The sequence below is a fragment of the Macadamia integrifolia genome, chromosome 5, assembly GCF_013358625.1.
Source record: "Macadamia integrifolia cultivar HAES 741 chromosome 5, SCU_Mint_v3, whole genome shotgun sequence".
Taxonomy (NCBI): domain Eukaryota; kingdom Viridiplantae; phylum Streptophyta; class Magnoliopsida; order Proteales; family Proteaceae; genus Macadamia; species Macadamia integrifolia.
In genome coordinates, this window is record NC_056561.1 from 33166077 (window position 1) to 33186893 (window position 20817).

The 20817-nt window shown below is 38.9% G+C and overlaps 1 protein-coding gene across 1 annotated transcript in view; it reads right to left on the reverse strand.

Annotated features, from left to right (window-relative positions):
* Positions 1-20817, reverse strand: part of LOC122078700 (phosphatidylinositol 4-kinase alpha 1-like) — a 43996-nt gene that overhangs the window by 15534 nt on the left and 7645 nt on the right. The window contains exons 10-17 of the mRNA XM_042644798.1: positions 18267-18425; positions 17989-18171; positions 17010-17543; positions 16510-16866; positions 11866-12080; positions 8853-9039; positions 8582-8718; positions 8326-8479 (exon numbers count right to left, since the gene is read on the reverse strand). Coding sequence (XP_042500732.1) covers positions 8326-8479; positions 8582-8718; positions 8853-9039; positions 11866-12080; positions 16510-16866; positions 17010-17543; positions 17989-18171; positions 18267-18425 — 1926 coding nt within the window. The remainder of the gene's footprint in view (positions 1-8325; positions 8480-8581; positions 8719-8852; positions 9040-11865; positions 12081-16509; positions 16867-17009; positions 17544-17988; positions 18172-18266; positions 18426-20817) is intronic.

Below are 20817 nucleotides of genomic sequence, written 5' to 3' on the forward strand. Positions count from 1 at the left end.
CCCCCCCCCCCCCCCAAACAGAAAAATGCAGGAAGATTAGAAAAAGAAATGGTGAAAGATGTCTCTTAATGAAAGAATTAACGGAAAGCAACAGTGATAGTCTTTGAATTTGAGTGATCTCACAAACCATGATATCAAGTAGTAGTGCATAAAAAGATGAATTTATAATATTAAAAAAAGGTCACACAGTACCATGGAAAGACCCCATTCCCATGAAAAAATTAATGCAGTAGCCTAGGACCTAGAAAAAGGGTCCAAAAATTCCAGCAGGACCATGTAAATCAACCACTCCCAGGGATGGCCAACCATAGGCCTGCTGCTATTGCCCATGCTCTCTCTTTGTTCGACAGAAATATCTCCTTTAAAGAGCTCTCCACTGGAAATTTGGAAATTACATTGGTAACTTCTTTTTCCCACATCTAGATTTGGATTTTGTCACCTAAATTCTTATTTGATGGCTGGCTTTAGCTAGTTAGGGTTTATTTAATTTGATTTTAAACGATATGAACTCTGGTTTTAGTAATTGAAACCACTTAGGTCATGATTGAGTTAAGTAGGGAAAATTTTAATTCTATCACTATTCTTTAGGCCTTGTTTTTTATTCAGAAGTATCTGTTTTGCTTTATTTTGGTCGGAGTAATACTCAAGTAAAGAATTTGTTCTTTTTGTTTGATTGGTAACAAAAGTTTCATTTGCATCAGGGAGCTTTACAGATATGTGGTGTGATTTACAACACAAGCACCCAAAAAAAAAAAAAAAATGTATCTGGAATTATGAATAAAATCCAAAATGTTCTTATGTTCCACAAATTCTGTCACATCCCTGGATGCATAACTCCTTTAAACTATTTCACACAAATGCCCATTAAGCAAAAAGATGTCCCAAATCCAGACATTATCTTTCTATAGACCAGTGTCAATCCTCAAATGCTCCAGTTTCTTTTCTTCCTGATGCCAAAGCATACCCTTAAATAGGCAGTGCATGGTCCAAGCGAAGAACTAGTCAGGTATTATAGAGACAATAGAGTTGCTATTTTGGTGGAGTTTCTAGAATTTAGTAGTAGCCTAGTAACTAGGCAAGGTTAGTTTCTAACTTTTATCCATTAGTTTATTCCTTCTATACGTTTCTCATTCCTAGTATTAGGAGCCATTGAAAAATCTATTTCAAGTAACCACATTGAATATATTGTAAACAGAGTTCTGGGTTTTGATTTGAATTGATTTTGGGTAAGCTTCAATTATTCTCTGCTAGGATTTTGTCTTTGCTATTGCTGCTAGTTGTAAAGCTGCTTGTGTCTTTTGCTGCTAGTTGATATTATTCATACAAGTTTACAGGATTAGATCTTTGCTAGTTGAGTTTTGGTTGATATCTGCAATTCTGGTTAGAATTTTTTCAGTGAGACAAGTTTTAAGAGATCTCTGTTAGGAATTTCCACCTAAAGTTTGAATTCATTTGGTGACCTACAGAATTCATCACAAGTTTTTTTATTAATTTCTTGCCAGTTTTGTATGCACTGCTGATTGTCACGATGCTTCAGTGACAAAAAGTTGTCACTGGATGATAAATACCCTGAGTGCACTGTATTGATGAGAGTTACAAAGCAGTGTTATTTCTGGTATTCCGATTGAAAGACAATTCCCTGATCCCGAGGGAGAGGCAGAGGCAAAGTGGCGATTGTGTTGTAGATGGGTCACATCGTCACTGCTTTGTCTGGTCTCAATCCTTTCCTCCTCCCCCAGTCAAGCAGAGAGAACCATGTGGTTCCACCATCTCTGCCGAGTATGCTCATCTGTTTATTGGAGAAATCAATACCTGCCAATCAGATCTAGAACAAGATAATAGTAGAAGGATCACAGGGGACAGCAGTAAGTTTTTGCTGTTTGCATATGACCTTGCTTTTTGGATCTAATCTGGAGAGATAATAGGCTCTCTCTGAGAGAGCAAGTGAAGTTGCTCAATATTTTTTCCAGGAAGAGGGTCCTGTTCATCTATTCTATTAGTTTCTTCTTTAAGGCTGGGAAATCACCACCAATATCCCTTTGAGCTGGAACATTAATGGGCAACAAAAGACTGAACAAATTTTTTCCAAGAAACTAATACAAGTGGGCAATGAATAGTTTAAATTTAGAGCACTTCAGAGTTCAGAAGCATTGGCTTTGGATTGAGATGATAATGGAGCAGGAGAACCTGACCAGAGTCACAGAGAAAGAAAGAGAGAGAAAGAGGTTAAGTAAAAATGGAAAAGAAACTCTGCATTTAACGAAATAATCATCCTTGCAAGTTATAACCAGCAATCACCCCCTTCCCCAAAGGGAACCCAAGCCGATCTCAAGGTTCCCTTTACAGCTTTCTCCTCCAACCATCTGTACAGCATGCCTTCTTCAACTAATTTGACAGCTTCAACAATGACCTTAAAGGAGGAGAGAATTATCCTTCTGGGCAGGCTGGAAAGAGCCCCATCCCTCCAATGTTAATCTGCACTTGAACTTCGGCTGACCCTGTCTCGACTCTCAAGAGATGATTTGACCAGACATGACATTTGAAGGACATCCCCTAAATGCCTCTCTTACAAACAATTTCGCTAGCTACATGGGAAATCTGCCTTTTAAGAAATTCTATGTTATTTACCCCTGTTACCCTGTATAATCATCCCCCACATGTAGAAATATGAAATTAGTTGCCCTGTAACAGTTTTGGCAATTATGTTCGTCACTGGTATTTCATGAGATGCAGACTTTCCCAATAAATTTTTGGGTGCGCTGATCAATAAGAAGATTAGGGTTTACTTGACCCCGCATGCATCGCTTCCACAGAACTCAACAAGCAGCAAAAGGGCTAAAATTCCATATCATAGCAGCTCCTTCGATGTATCAACAGCAGGCTCTATGTGGATGTCCTAAAAACTAGATTTAAGGGTTAAGAGTTAAGATGACTGAAACTGATAACGAAACCCCAGGTACTATGGATCTCAGAAATGAAAATTCTAATCCACTCTTGCATCTCCTCTCCTAGCCTCTCTGTTTTCGTCAATGGCAACCCTGATGGCTACTTCTCCTCTTTGGGTATTAGACAAGGTTGCCCCCTCTCCCCTTCCTCTTCTTTCTTGCCCTTGAGGTTCTCTCCTTCCAATCCAATCCTCCACGGACCAGCCCCTCATCTCATCAATGCCAGATGTAAATCTCCCATGCTCACCCATTAAGCCTTCACTAATGACCTCATGATCTTCTCGAAGGCTGACCCCCTTCCATCTCTTTCATCATGTCCTCCCTCCACCTCTTTGAATCCCTATCAAATCTTCGCATCAACCTCCTCAAATCCAGCCTCTTTTTTTATTTTGGGAGTCTTTGATGCCTGTCAGGCATGACTCCTTGAGCTTACTGGCTTCCCTTGGCTCTCTCCTAGTCAAATATCTAGGCTTGCCCCTCATCTCCTCTAGGCTTTATACTCACCATTTAATGTAAGATTGGTTCACAAGTGATCCAATCCCAGGTAGGGTTTAAAGTATCAGTCCATATAGTACCGTATCGGCCCTTACCAATACGATACGTACCGATACGATACATGGAATTTTAAAACTCTTTTGTATCGATACGTATCTTACGATACATACTGATACGCACCGATACACCACCAATACGATACAATACGCACCGATGCGTACCGATACTCTATGGAAATTCAAAATCGAAGTGAAATGTACGTTTTGGTATGTATCAATACGTATCGACCAATACACACCGATGGTCGATACACACCAATATGTACCGATACGGTCATAAAATGGCCAAGATGGGTAATTTTTCAGAAAAACACAATTTTTTGAGGTGTTTTTGTTCCAAAGTTGCTGCTTACCATTTTTCTCTCTAACTAAAGTGGAAATCAAGGTTGAGAACAAGGATTTTACATTTATGGGACAACTATAAACCTTGGATTCTTAGTGCGATACTCTCAATTTACTGTTTATGCATAATACATGTCATCTATAGCTTTTTAAACTATTTTTATATGCAAAAGTGTATAAAAAAGTGTTTCCTATCAATTTATGTGAGTAGCTTTAGCGTATCTTAGGGCCCGTTTGATAACATTTCAAGAAACGCGTTTCTGCATTTCTATTTCCAGAAACAGGAGAAACGGAGCAAAAAGCGTTTGATGAAACTGTTTCGTTTCACTCATTTTTAGAAATAGAAATAGAAATTTTTACTTATTTATGGTTCAAGAAACGACCCAAGCGAAACAAGTTCAACTTGTTTCGCCGTTTCTGGAAACAACTTGTGGCAATTCTTTCACTGGTTACCATCGACTTCTAAAAACATGACTTATCAAACACCTTCAATTCCGTTTCTATATCTAGAAACGAAAATTTATGTTTCTGCCATTTCTTGAAACAGAGACGGCAGAAACGTTATCAAACGGGCCCTTAGTGTATCTCCGATACGATATGATACCATCCGATACGTATCTTAATTTTGGCCGACCGATACGGCGACCGATACCAATACTTTAATCCTTGATCCCAGGTAGGATCTTTAGTAAATTCAATAAAAATCAGATAGTATGACAGATAGTATGAACAAAACAGAAATAAGAGAATGAAGGGAAGAATGGGGGTAGGGGAATAGGTTGGGTCGAGTATCTCACTCTTCCCTAGGGCATCTCACCTATGATGTCTCTCACAGCACTGCATCTCACAGTTCTCCAACACAAAGCTTTCTTTTTTTTCATTCAATCAAATTCGTGTTCAATGTTGTAGCCCCTTACAAACTTAAATAGAAAACTCAAAATTGACTCAAACACTAAAAAGGAAAGGCCTAACCCAATCCTTAACTAACTAGGAAACCTAAATTAGCCAGGAAACTGAAATAATAAAGAATATAGACTCAAAAGAGGACTCTAACTAAACTAATGAATTAAATCCCGTTTTTCTACCTTCTACCCATATTTTAGACCCATAAAAGTGACTCATTACAAAGAAACCCCATGGGATCAAAGGCACAACACATACATAACCCAACCTAAGGCTTATTTGCAATAAAATAAGCCCATTAAGTGATTTAACTGCTTCATTGCACTCCCATGCTTAACCTTCTGGAAAAAAGTCTTCAACTTTGGAAAAGAAAGCTTCTCTCTTATGCAAGCCGCCTGGTTCGTATCAAAATATGTGCTCGAATCTGTGTACCTTTACTGGTCTGGCATATTCATCCTCCCTATTCTACCTCCAAAGCTATTGAAACCCTCCTCTGTTCCTTCCTCTAGAAAGGAGTAGACTCCTCAAAATTCCCCCATTATATGTCCTACGCGAAAGTTTGCCTTCCCAAGTTGGAAGGAGGCCTTGGATTGAGAAGAATCAAAGATGCTATTACTGTTGGCATTCTCAAACGCATCTGGAAGATAGCTTCCAAAACACAACAGTATCGGGGTCTCTTAGGTCTACTCTTCCTCCCTTAAGAATGATTCCCTTTGTACCACCTCCCCTTCTTTAAATGCATCCAGGATATAGCACAAAATTGTTAGCACTAGACCTACTGCTCTCGGTGTTATTTCCTGTATCATTTGTAATGACTCTTCAACCTCCCTCCGGTTGGACCCTTAGCATCACTCTGGCATCCTCCTCTCCTTGATCACTCCTAAAACCATTTACTCTTCCGGTCTGAGCAAATCTGCTCCCATTCACTATTGGGGAACATCCCCACACTCATAATATGTGGTTTTGGTGATAACAAGCAAATGGTCTTCATCCATATAGGATACAAAAAGAAACTTCAGATATTTGATATCTTTCTCTTTGAATGAAATCTCAATTCCTGCTACGGTTTCATTAGATATCTTACAACTAGAATCCCTCTTTTTTCCGATCCGGTTCCTCCACCACCGTGAACCCCAGTTAGATTCAGGCATGATACACTTTTTAGTTATTGGGAGAACCCAAGTAACAAGTTACTTTTAAGCATTGATTAGCATGTTGAAAGTTAAGGATGGAAAGATCAACTAAAGAAGTGAATATCAAGCTCCATAAACCATGCATGTTCAATCAAAGTTCAAGTCTTCAAGTCAAGACGAAGAAATGAAGTAGATGAAAAAGTGAAATCTTTAAAAGATTTGGAGCTCTCCACTAAGAAGAATGAAGACTATACACATGATGTCTTAAGTCGTAGTCTTATTTACTTGTAATTGCACAAATGCACTCATGCACTATATATGCATTCATCATGCTTAGAATGACCCTAGGTCATATTACTCTAGCAAGGACCGAGACCCGTAGCTATAAGGAACACGTCAGATTTAAGAAGCCCCTTCATTTACTGTGAAAAATAGTACTTCGTGTTCAAGGGCATTTTGGCTTTGGGTATTCAAGGAGCTGGTATCAGAATATGGTCTCTTCACAAGATCTGTAGGTTTTCGAGTTACAGAACCAACAGACTTGGAATCAGCCCAACCGGCGTCCATATGACCAAGTTACTGTCATTAGAAGTCTGCTCGGTCAAAATCAACCAAAAATGGTTGTAGAAGTGATTCTGGCTAAAACCTCAGTAGGTCGACCGCCACAAGTAGAGGTCGACCGGTTGAAGACTGGTTTGCTTGGATCCCCTTCCAACGGCTAGTCCAACGGCTATCTTTTGGAGGTCGACCGGCACACCTAAAAAATGACCGTTTGGATGAGATTTTTTACCTATTTTAGTTCCCTAATCTCACCTATAAATACCTCTAATACTAGTAATTAAGGATTATTAATTCCTAAGCAACTAATACTAAATATTAAAGCATTTGAGGTGACATTCAAACCACTCTCTCCTAAAGCTATTGGGTGAATTATTATAGATCCTAAGGAGAATCTACAAGGTTTCTTCATCATCAATCTTATTGCATAGACATTGAAGATCAAGTGAAGGTGCATCATTCTTTTACCTTATTGTATATCATTTGCACCAAATAGAGGTAACTTTATTCCACTACTTATTTCTTATTTGTCCCAGAGTTAGGTAACTCTAGGTTAGACTGTACTTAGTTAATGCATAGGATCCTCTAATTCTTAAAAGAGTAGTAAGGTCCCTCTCTACCTAGAAAGATATTATAGAAGCCCCTCTCTACCTGTGAAAGAGATTGTATGGATTCTCTTATCCTAAAAAGATTGTGTAAGGGTTTTCCTCCATACCTATTATACTGAAAGAGAAGAGCTAGTGGAATACCTTACAAGTAGAACATGTAGGGAGTGGACTAGACTCAGATTGAGTCGAACCACTATAAATCTTAGTGTTATGTGATTGTATCTAATTTATTATTCCGAACTATTTCATTTACAATCACATTTGGGAATCATAGAAAAGGCTTAAAAATCCACTAGCATAACCTATTCACCCCCCTCTAGGTTATGTCATTCTCTATCATCTCGCACAATGAATGGTCCCCCTCCTTCCTCCCCTCCGCCCCTTGTTGATCTCTGGTCTACCCTCCCCCTCCCCTGGTCATCGTGAAAGAGAGGACAAGATCCATTGGCTCAATCGGTTTGTTTAGCTCTATCTTCGCTTGGGATTCCATTCGTTTAAAAGGACCTGTTATCCATTAGTGCAATATTATCTGGCTTAAAGGCCATATCCCTCACCATAGTTTCATTGTTTGGCGAGTTATATCCAACTTCCCCCTTACGCGATCTTTCCTTATTTACCAGCACGTTCAAGTCCTCCCCCCCCCCTCTTTTGTTATTTTTGTTAGAGTGGCACTAAAGATGTTTATCATCTTTTTTTCACCTATCCCTTCTCCTCTGTCTGGAAGAGAGTCCTAAGTAGTTGTTGGCCGTCTCGAGGAAGAATTCTCTCCTTGAGCAAAGAATGGATCTGAGTTGACATGACTTTTGGTGGATCCTCCATTTGCGATACCACTAGGAAGCTCGCATTCTATGCTACCATCAACCATATCTGGATGGAGCGAAATCTTCGTCAACGGATCTCTAAATCTCATTCTTTTGATAAGATTTGGAAAGCCATCTACTTTGATGTTAGTTCCAAGCTTGGCTATCTCTGCCACCGCATCATTCACGACACCCCAAGGAACAAGCTTACTGTTGTGTCCTAGGGTCTCCCCCCTTTTTTTGTTGGACTAGTCACTCTTGTTTTGTCAGTGGTTTCCCATCCTAGGCAGTTTGTGCCTTTGGGCTGTTCTCTCCCACCCCTCATTTCTTTCCCCTTGTATATTCTTCTCTTGCTTGGTAATGAATTTATTTATTCATCCAAAAAAAAAAAAATATGATGCATGGATTTCAAATAAGTAATTTAAAAATAAAAGAAATAAGTAAAATCCAACAAAACTGATAATTCAGATGGCAGAACATACTTGAACCAGTTGGTTTACTTCGGCCTTTAGAGAGGAAACTGTTGGGAACCTTGAAGCTAAGGACAAAGCAATCCGTGGGTCCACAGAAAATGAAGTCCTAACATATTCAATCCATTTCTCGGAGCTAATCTTAGGCCGAGAAGATGTGTTATCCCTAATAAAGGAAATCACACAATATATAAATAAATAATTTACAGGAACGTAAGGATATGAATAACATTAAAATGATTGAATGAAGGTAGTCGAAACAATATACTTTGAATTCAGAGGTTGAGCCCAAACTTCAAGCCTATCAGCCTCAAGCTGGCATAGCATTAACAACAATTGTTTCCGTTTCTCTCTTCCTACAGCATAGTTCTCCATGTGGCCCCATATGGGATGATATTGATCCTTCTACACAAATTTATTATCTTCTATCAATAATCTGGAAATAGTCAAATCCTTGGGCATAAAATATACATAACAGACAGCTACTTCCAAACAAGAAAGCAGAACCAAGATTCATTCTTGTTGTAGTCGTTTCCTACCACATCACCCAAAGAACTTCCAATTTCACGTCCCCGCCCCTTCAAAGATGAATCTGATTGACCATCCACTCGCTCATTCACAAGATAATTGACAAAGATAGAAACAGATTGAGCCTCACTATGGGCAAAATTCTTGTTGTTCATGTCGAACCATTCCGGTTCATAAGCAAACCAACCCAACGATGCTCTACAACATGCAACAGAAAAGATGAGTTACAACATGCAAATATATACAAGATTCCAAATTATTAAAAAGAAGAGAAAAAGAACTCTTTTGCTATGTTTGAAATAGGGAAAACAAATGAACTGTTGCCCTTCAAAAAGAGAATGCAACATTTCACCAATGCAGACAGGTTAACACATTGCCACCAGATCTGAGTTAATGATTGTCTGTAATTAAAGTTCTCTCATATACTGGTTTTAAATTTCAGGTTTCACTGTTTTGTTAAATGTGTTAAATATGACCGTTGAATCATCAGTCTTTTCACGTTTCGTTAACATCATCCTACATTCTACCATTGACAAAAAATTGAACACCATCCAATAAGGTTGAATTTTTACCTTGTGTCGACTTATTTTTGTTTTGGGTTTTACTTGGGATCTTGTTAAAAAGGGTGGGTAATCTGAACCTAGGGTTTCATCCTACCTAACCCCCATCACCAAACCGGGTGGTTAAGAAAGGCTTGGTTTGAGTTACCGAAAGTAATAAAGAAAGTGTACCGATAAAAAACAGGAAGAACATGTGAAGGGAAAAAAATATCTGCAAAACTATCAGGTAGTGATTTTCAGACATACCCCAAGAGGCTCCCAACTCAAACCCGCAACGCCGCAACCACTAGGTCACAATGGAGCATCCATACCGTTGCACCGAGGCCCACCCTCTACTTGTTTTGAAAAGGAGTTACTTTTAAAAGAAAAAATGTATTGCTAAAAAGATCTTCCATCGCACTTTGCTATTCTTCTTCCAATTAAATATTTTTTTCTTTTTCTCTTCCATCTATTCACAATTCATACAACATCCACCATTATATCAAGATAAGAAATACATCAAGTACACATTCATGTTATCCACAATACACATACTGCCAGACAAACCATGAAAATAAACGATAAGAAATGACCTAAAAGTAGGGGCAGTCAATGCAGGGCAGGCGCAACAATTGGGCTTCAAAGGAGGTTCAAATCTGGCCCTTATTTTGGGGCTATTGAACCAATCAATTTCTGCCCAAACATGGCCATAGATAACAATATTTGGTGGAGGATTTATTTCAGAAATTAAAGCAGGATTTATTTCCAGAATTACAAAAGGAGATTGCAGTTATTCAAGGAGATTTTCTTATAGCTATCAACCAGCCTGTCGAGAAGGTTTTATTGTCCAAAATTGAACTGATTGGCTAGGCGGATATTTCGTAATAAAGAGGGTTCCACAGCTAGCAGTATTGAGACAAGTTCTGAAGACAAATATACTTGTGCGTGAAGGCTTCTTCCCAAGGCATATTGAGCTGTCAAGCTGATCTGGTTTAGGAGAGATTTTAGATTTTTTTTCACTTATCTAATAAGTAGGCAATTTAAGATCCAGTTTTGTTCCTTTTCAAATTAGAGTAAGTTTCTATTTTTAATTAGATTGCTTATGTAATTACGTCTCTTTATTTAATTAGACTGGATTTGCATTGGAATGTTTCTAGAAGCTTTTAGGTTGTAATCGATTGGCATTATAAATAAATAAAAAGACTGATAGGATACCGAGCCGGCCTTCCTTTCTTTGTCAGAGGGGTAGGATATGGGCAAGGGCAATGGAAAACCCCCAGTTTCTCCGCTGGTATGTAACGGACAATGGTAGTTTACCCGAAGTATACAGCCAAGGAAATGAATTTGATAATAATAATAATAATAATAATAATAATAATAATAAAAGGCTTATGCTGTTGTGCTGTGGGATGCAATTGGGTGAGAGGCCCTAGGTGAGATGCCTATGAGTCGGTGAGAGGCTCAAGAGAGAGTGGGAGACTCGATCCAAACCTGTCCTTTCTATCTTCTTCTTATTTTTTCTTTTGTTTCTTTCTATCATTCCTGCAAATCTTCAAGATCTAAGAAGCAATCATGGTACTGTTCTTGCTGCAAGAGGTTGTTACTTGGATTTATAACAGTGACCTGTTACTACCATTGAGGTACTGCCTCAAACTAAAAGACGTACCCTGGGGCATCAATTGTTGGAGTTTTCCCTGTTGATATCTTCAAGTTCCAGAAATGCAAATCCATTTATTTATTGTGGGCCATTTTTCAAGGCTGTATCAGTGTATCAAAGTTCTTTCTATAGCCTGCTGGTTAAACAGTATAGCGATCCTATTGTAGAATTGGTTCTTAGTTGAAGTAGCTCCTACACTGCAATACCCAACACACAACACAGGATATGATATCCATTTTGGTGGTTGGGTATAATCATGTTTTGGTCAACATCAGGGCAACACAATGGAATCAGATCAGATGACTCAATTTAATACTGAGCCCGTCAAACCCCAAATTGACTAAAAAAGAGCAACCCAGTGCACAAGGCTCCTGCTACTACAGGGTCTGGGACAGGCAAGTGTACACAGCCTTACCCCCTGCTTCGCAGAAAAGGTTGTTTCCTAGTTTTGAACCTGTGACCAACATGTTGCAATAGTGCAACTTAACCGTTGTGCCACAGGCTCGCCCACTCCCAAATTGACTCATAACCAATTTATTGCTTTATATATTTTTCATTTTAGGATAATCCTCTGGTTCAATCATTTTCTCATCATTCCATGTTGCTTTGCTCTAGTCATTTTGTGTTATACTCGGGTCTGGACTCAACCCAGACCAACATGACACAACCGAATGCCATCATTACCCCAGTAGTGAAAAGCACTACAGGAAAAGGTGAAGTTCTCATCATAGAATACAGTATACATTCAGAAGACTAGGAATATCACATGTATAACAACCAATCGTAAAAGAACGAAGCAAATTAGAAGGTAAGAGAAGGTCTCATCACCGATAAATTCGGTCCTCCAGCAACTGAAGCCCTGTTTTGAAGCTTTGTAGATTACCCTGTGACTTGCATGAGCAGTATTTAAGCCCTAGAAGCATGACAGTGAAAAAGGTACCAGCAGCTGCTGGATGGCACGAGAAATGCCAAGGAAATTTCATAGTGCCTTGTAACATTCGCCCAAGAAGCATGAGTTGCTCAACACTGTCATGTCTAATTACCTACACAGCCAGAGCAGATAAATAAGAAGAGAAAGTGCTCCTAGAACTTCCAATGTAATTACATATATATATACGAAAGAACTTGTACACAAACACAATACATTTTCAAAATCAAACCACAAAGGCCACCTTTCGTAACAATCCGGCAAACATTTCTGCTTTGCAGGATTGTTTCGTGCAAAAAACACTTCTAGGCGTTTCTGCTCTGGGGAGCACTTCTGCGAGATTCTAGCACAATTTTGATAACGGAAAGTAAGAAGTGTTTCTAAATCAGAGTGGAGGTCCTCAGTCGAGCACAAACTGAGGTCTCAGGATTTTCAGGAAGTCTCAGGAATCTGGGGATATCAGGTATATCCCTTCCCCTCAAGTATCGTGTATTTCTCTGCCTTTGCGAGCATGAGTGTTCTCAGAGAGCAAAAGCATTTTCGTAATGCTTCTTCATTCCCACTCTTGAGGGTCGGATCACTTCATGGGTGTACAAAAGTGAACTGGCAGATCCAAACACATTTCAGGTGTTTTTCTACTCCTGCAGAGTAAAAGAGCAACGGATACAATACCGCACAGAGTTACTAAACGTGGCCAAAATTCCAACATAATTCAAAATCAGGAAATGCTGGTACAGGACAAAAGCAACATTGCTCGACTAAGAATGATGCAAAGTAAGTTTGTTGTGTTGTGCATTATCTTTACTGTTTTGGGAGGAAGGGAGGAAATATCCCTTTAAAAAGGTCCCTAATTATATTGCCACCATGAAAAAACTGATAGCCAGCTTGCAGCTATCTCATTTTATCAAACACTGTATTATTTGATGATTCCATCACTTGAGAGAGTCCAAAACAACCTATCCGTTCTATCAGAGAGCCTAAACTATCTGTTTATAATGGAAGCACGAACAGATTAGAATCAATGAACCCTAAGGCCTCCTCTTCCCAATCGCCCTCCTCAGATAGAACATCCCTAACATGAACATCAAGATCAATATGCAAAGCCCCATCAACAAAGTCAATTAGAGGGCCTGTCTCCAGCCAATTGTTAAGCCAAACAAGACATAGCCTTGACCAATTAACCACCTTGATTTAGATAGTAAAATTTCTTTCTGAACAGACCTTGTCTCCATATCTTCAATCCCGCCATGCAGTTTTTTACTAAAGTAATCTGAACACCCTTGAAGAAGCCCTAAAGGGATTCTAACTTAACTTTTCGTTCGGATATGTATGAAGTATTAACATTGTATAGTATAAAGTATAGTATAAACAAACAAAAAGGAAAGAAGACGAAACAGAATCTAATTCTTTTCTTTACTGATTATATACTCTTTACCCATCTACTATACTAGAGACCATCTCGGAATAACTTTTTGGTTGCGCAAACCAAAGGGAATGATGACTTTGGGTTGTACCAAGTCTGAAACCAAGTGGATTTATTTTTGACCCATACTACTACGCCATATTTATCATGAAACAAAGGACTGGATCTCTTTCGGATAGGCCCTGAAAGGAGAAGGAAGGCTGGAATGCCAACAGAAGTCTATTATTGAATTCACCTGACATGCCATTTTGGGTACAAAATGTCACAGGTTCAAATCCTGTCATCCCTACTGAGAAAGAATCATATGTTTAAACGTTCAAAAATTTTGCTGAATTAATAATTATAGATTTAGCACTAAATTTACATTTTGAAACTGACTCCATTTTGGGCAATTATAAATCTGCATTTAATGAGAAATTGCGGTAAGTAAATCTTAATGTTACAAACTTCATCTTCTATGAGTTTGTCTCTCTCAAGTGGAAGTTCTAGAGTTGAAGTATACTGAGGAAATAATTCAACATGTTGACAACCTAGAGAAAGTGCCACAGTAGAAGAAAAAAGAGGAGGAGCTCCATTGGAAAGACACTCGAGTCTCTGATTGGAGTAGGAGGAAGAGTCATCATATTAGGGGATCAGAGATGAGGAACGCTTAGGTCATCTCGATTTTCTCCAAGACTGATCCTTCTCCTAGGGAGGATCGACCACCTGATCTTGGCCCTCCCATCGCCACCTCTGCAAGTGCCCCTTCCACGTTCACCAGTATCGTAGCTAGGACTCTTTCTTTCCAGCCTGCTGAGGTTGCCATTAAACCCCCTTCTTCCAATCTGGGATCTCCTGTGGTTTTCTTCACCACCAAGGAGATTAATCGATCTGAGATTCCTTTCCAATATGCATTAAGTGCCAAGTGCTTTTATGCTGAAGGGTTGAAGGGCATTGGCTCTATCCTTAATCAAAGATTGGAGATCACCTTGGCTAGTCTCAACAAAGATAATAGGAACAGCGACATAGCAGTGGGTGATGACCCCATGATCAGAGAGATTCAACGATCGTTGGCTGCCACGGCAAGAAAGGGTAAGCGGAAAGCCTCCCATAAAAACTCGGGACAGCCTTGTATCACTAGGTCATTGGACCCTTCAGGCACTGCTACTTAGGGTCTCTAATGAATCTATTATTTTGGAATATTCATGGTGTGGGGACTAAGCCTTTTTCTAGGCGTTTGAAATCTCTGGTTCTTACTTCAAAGGTGGGTTTAATTACTATTGCAGAGCCTAAAACTCCATTTAAGAAAGCTCCTAAGATCATGAGGAGGATTGGTATGCAGCATTGCATCTCTAATGGTGACGAGGGTGGCGACAAGCTGTGGGTTTTATGGTCTAATCTTTCAGGTGCTTCATCTGACCTCAACCCCTCCTCTTGTTAGACAGAAAAGTCCTACTCCTATTTATTGGAATCCTCCATTTAATGTTGTTAAGCTTAACGTTGATGGTGCAAGCAAAGGAAATCTGGGCATAAGTGGAGGTGGAGGAATCATCAGGATTATTGATGGACAAGTTCTAGCAGCCTCTTCAAACTTCTATGGGGCGTGCACCAACTCTGTGGATAAGATGAGAGCTCTTCGAGACTGCCTTTAATTGTGTGCAGATATGGGTTTCACACTTTCACATTAACTGACTCTTCGTTGATTGTTAATTTTATTTCTCAAAGATCATGTCAGTATTGGAGCTGTTGGTATTGGTTTCAGGATGCTATTTCGCTCCGTATCTCCTTTTCGTTTAGAGAGAGAAATCATGCTGCAGATTTTTTGGCTGTTTTGGTTTCCGAAACCTTGGATAGTTCCACGTTTCTTAGAGGTCAAATTCTCCTATGTGGTCTTATTTGTATCATTCAGGAAGACAAAGCTGGCTTGCCAGTTTTTCGAATGTACTTTCTTAGTTCTTGATGGATTTCTTTTGCATGATGAGTGTGTGATCTGTTTATCTGAGTTGGGGTAAGGCGGGTTTTGTCCCCCCCCCCTTGTACTCTTCTTTATTATTTCAAAGGTTTTTTTTTTTTTTTTTTGGGGTGGGGGGGGGGTGTTGCAGGGGATAACATGTTAAATACAAAGTTAAACCCAGTCTATTAGTTGTCATTCTAAAGAGATTGTCATCAATTTAGTTGCCCATAATAGGATTAAAAAAAATGCATAAATATTGTTTCTAATCCCGATTGACCCATCAAACCAACCTGCAGATGTTTTCAGGTCTGTGCTTGGGTTGATTTTTAAAAACATTGCAGAAAAATCACAAAATGCACCTATGGTTTTTCTCCTTATTTATTTACAGATAAATTTCTTTTAGTTATTTAAGGAAAACCATAGAAACATAAAACCCAAATTACCAAGAGGACACAAAAAATGTACACAAAAAATATATCGCCAGTCCTCCACAAGGATGGATCTTCAGGAGCAAGAGTGTCCTGTATCTGTCCCTCACTTCAGCCAAATTCCAAGTTTACTACATGAGGGTGAAAGAAGGTAATAACCCACAAGTGTGCTAAAAAGTATTCATTCCATTATGTGCACTTTAATTTTATCCACTTCGTTTAAAATTTTATTACAGTTGAGGCATTACACTGAAGTTCCATTTTTTGTAGTTTATTTCATATCCAAAACAACAAATTAACTATCCAGCTCCATGCTAAATTGCTGTGCTGTGCATGATAAGAACAGTTAGGCCTACTAGATTGTAGACAGAGCTGCATGAGAAGCACAATGAGGGGCCTATTAGATTTTGTTTTCAAACTAGACAATGAAATCATATATAGTCATTTCTGATCATTTTTTTTGTGTCTAAAAATTTATAAATATTTGTCTACAGTTAAAATAGCATCCCTGAAATTTCACATCAAAATTCTAAGATTTCCATGATTCCCATTATCCACACTGGCTTTTTATAGCTTTTGTGGTTTCAAACAGAGATTTCAATTTTGACTCTCGCTGGAATTTGGTATTCTATAAAAATTAATCTTCTGACAGAGATATGCATGTAGTGTAAAAAAAAAATTCTGATTTATGATAAATGCAACAGAACGAATATGTGCAATACAGATAGAAGCATAGGTAAAAGATCAAAGTATTCCTAACCTCGAAGCGATCAATGAAAAACCCAAGCCATAATCTATGAGCAAGTATTCCTTCCACAGGATCCTTATCAGGCAGCATTTCTGGCTCCCCTGGTGAAAGGTGGGGTCTTAATTTTGCAGCAGGTCCAGAACGCCTCACCTCAGATGCAAATAAACCCCGTTTTGTATCTATTGCCCATAACCATGCATCAACAAGCTCTGCAAGGACAAGAGACCCCAACTGGGGAGCAGCAGAGACTAACCAAGTCCAGACAAATATGCCAACCTCCATTGAATCAGGAGTCAAGATATACGCGGGGCACCAGCAAAGAAGTCGAAGAAGTTGTGAGAAGCCTTCTAGATTAGTTGAATCAGAACTCTGGCAAAATAATAATTAAAAAATAACACTTTTAACTCAGAAAGAAAGACGAAGTGAGATGCAAAATATAATGTTCCAGGCCAAGAAACACCAAGTACAAGCAAAGAAAATACCAAACCTAAGGGAGAGGGAAGGTATATTACCAGATTTGAAAGAAGTAATGCAGTTGCCTGGGAGCATACTTCACGAAATTGTGACTTATCTATCTCTCCACCTTTCTCAGCTATGTTAACAAACTGTTGCAGCAGTCGCACAAAGTTCATAAGAAGTATCTCACTGAAGGAATCACTTTCAGGTTGTGACTGTTGAGGAGACACCCCAGATTTCAACCTCTGAAGGCCCAGACCCAGCCCAAAGCCCATTGGTGATGCACCAGTTTGAAAACCACCAATGCTGTAATACAACCTTCTCATTCCAGCAATTTCCCCAGCATGGTTACACTTGACTGTTGCACTGACAATACCAGTGGAGAGCACCTCCAAGTTAAAAGCTTCCATCAATTTTAAGTTTGCTCCTGAAGCAGCAGCAGCAGCAGCGATAACTGCAGGAATATTAGCTGAGTGTATGCCCGTCCAGAAATCATTTTTCCCAGTACCAATACGTATCTCCGACAGAAGAGAAACTACATCAGTTGTAGGCTGGGTTCTCTGCCATGTGTTTGCTTTACAAAGCTTTTCCTGGGAAAAAAGACACATGGAAACTAAGAAATCGGGTTTGAACAGGCATTCCAACAAAGTAACATGTAATAGTAATTGCACTGAACTCCAAGATAAATCTGTTCAGTGTCACAAAGCATATATGTTAAAAACCATGTATATTAGAACAAGAAAATCCTGCTTAACCACGAAAGGAGACGGAGACAAATGTTCAAGATTAGGACAAATTCATTTAGAAACCTTGAAGTACCAGCAAAGCACAAAATCTACTTGACAAATTTAGTTGCACCTGTGGCATGACAAATAAAAAAGGAATATCTAATTTTGAAAACAGTGGAGAAGTAACAAAAGTATGCAGAAAAGATTGAAGCAAAATGAAAGTCATACTAAAGCTAAAGAATATAAAACAGAGTAAGTGAATCACAAAAACAACTTAAGTAACATTACTATGTGCTTATAAGCATACCTGTAGAAGACCCTGAGTAGTGCATGGTGCATATGAAAGTGCACTGGTGATCCATTCCCTAACAATTTTTTGATACAAGGAACGAACTGTCGCTACCCAACCAGGATCATTTACACCGGTGGAAGGTGATTCATTACCAACTGAGAATAGCAATGAATCCAGACATGATGAACTCCACAAGATCTGCAGTAAAACAATCCATTCATTTCTGGCATATTAAATGAACCATGTCTACGAACAACAGACATCATTGTACAGTATTATAAAAAATTATCTACCTGTGGAAACCTATCTTTAAGTTGAGTCAATAAGTTAACAGAAATATCCCGAATGTGTTCCTCCCTTTGAGACATATTTTTTATAAGAAAGCACGCATGAGCAGAAAGCGTAGACTCCCTTATCTTAGCTTCATTACCAGTTTCAGATATTCGATACTCCTGGAAACCCGATCATAAGGGTCAGTAAGAAACAATGGGCATATAGAATATCACTAGCAACCAATGTTAATTAATTTTTTGAAGAGTACCATACACCTCAACCAGTTCCTCAAATAAAGATTTTTGAAACCAAACACTTGAAATATTTTGTAATTTATAACAAAATGAAATTCCTTATACAAATGAGTAACTGTATTTAGTCCTACTGGGACTAGAAAAACCCAAGCCCACAATCCTAATAGGACTAGGAAAACCCAAGGGAGGAGTCTACGACTTGCGCTAGACTCCTCCTTTCTCTCGATAGATTTCTAACACTCACCCTCAAACTATACATACAGCACAAAAAACTCCAGCTTGGATCAACAAGAACTCCAACGAGCATCGAAAGAACTCCAATCAACCATCATAAAGCCATCAACAACTCCAAAAGCAACGACAGCCCTTCCAAAGAAGACACTCCAATACCAATGAAAGCACTTCCCAAAGAAGGCAGTCCAATAGCAACAAACAGCAGCAACACCAAAAGCCCTTCTCAAAGAAGGCACTCCAATATAAGTGTAGCATCCAACAACTATATCAAAAGACCTTTCCAAAGAAGACACTCCAATAGAAACTGTAGCTCCCAATAGCTACAACAAAAGCACTCATAAACCTCAAACAAAGATCTCTCCAGACAGACTTCTCACAAAAATTCCGCAGATAAATAGGCAGCATCAGGTTGTCGGGGACCAAGCAGCATCAGGTTGCTGAGGACCAAACAACATCAGGTTGTTGAATATCCAAACAGCATCAGGTCGCTGAACTCAAAAAGATAAAACTAAGGATACACACGAGCCATATAAGAATTCCAACTGATGACTGGAGTAGATAATAACGACAATCTCCAATAAATAGCTAATAATCTCCACACTGAATAGATAAAAATTCTCTAATCTCCCTCTCACATGTAACACTAGATGTGGATAATAATTTCCAACAACCACCATCACAAAGGATGATCATCACATAAAATCCCATAACCAAGAGTGCAAAAATAATTTCCAATCTCCCCCTTACGGTAGAAAATCTACAAAAAGTTGTCCTCAACCTTACAACAAGAACAGAAACCAGCGGTAGGGGTAAAATTGCGGGAGATGGATCTCAAACTATTGGAGGCCAACTGACTTCAAACTTAGGAGAAAATTGCTAACCCACAACACAATTGTTTTCAAAAATTATTTGCTGGATTCAATAGCTTGAAGTTCACTAGGAAGATGCTGAAACATGACCTGGCGGTGGCTCAAGTACCAGGTCTGAAACTCAGCTTCATTCTCAAGATCGAGGCAGGCTTAGGAATTGGGATTTGGGGCCTGGAGTCGCCTCTAGGAGGATGATTCACACCCAGAATATCAGGACGAAAGGATAGATTATGTGGGAGATTGATCACTCACCTAATGGTTGTTACTATCGTTGGAAAACAGTGTATGGTGAAGCAATCGAAACCGGAAGCAAGCAACCATGACTATCTTCAACAAAATCAAAAAATATCTCCAATTGATACAACCAGAAGAAACTAGCAAATCGTGACCAGCAAATAAAGGACGCTGCGTCTTTAAGCTTGCAACCAAGAAATCAGAGAAGGAACTAGGAGGGAATCGACAAACCCATACATCTTTATCCTTCAGAGACTCAACCAATTAACACTCAAACAGACAGGATAGCAGATTGAGAAACCAACAATTGTCCAGTTTCTTCAACCAAGAAAATCAGAGCCGATAGCTCAAACCAGAGGCAAAGACCAACCCTAATAGGTGCAAATCGATTCTCCAGCAACAATCAATTGAGGACAAATTCAGAAGTAGAAGACACGAACAAAATCAAGTACGGTTTGCATCAAACCTTCATTGAAACCCTAATTCTTATTTTTCTAAGAATTAGAGCTTCACCAGTAGCATGACACCTTTGAACGGTTCTAAAAACCAGAAAATTGTTAAGGCACTGATACCATGTAAAGAGAAGAGAAGAAAAAGAGAGAGAGACCTGAGATTGTGGAGCTAAGGGAGTCCCAATCTATTTGATTGGGGCTGGCCTCCTTCATTCATTAAATAAAATAGTTATTACAAGTCCTACTAGGAATAGGAAAGAACAAAATAGTAAACTAATACTAATTGCTAACTTCTAACTGTATTCAATCCTAATAGGACTAAGAAAACCAAAACCACAATCCTAATAGGACTAGGAAAACCCAAGGGAGGAATCTGCGACTTGCTAGACTCCTCCTTTCTCTCGATAGACTTCTAACAATTACAAGGACAAGAAAAATGTGAAATGAATGTAGAAGAAGCACTGTGGTTTTGATTTATCAAAATAAAGGTGTATTCAAAGTTGTAATGGTTTTTTTTTTTTTTTTTTT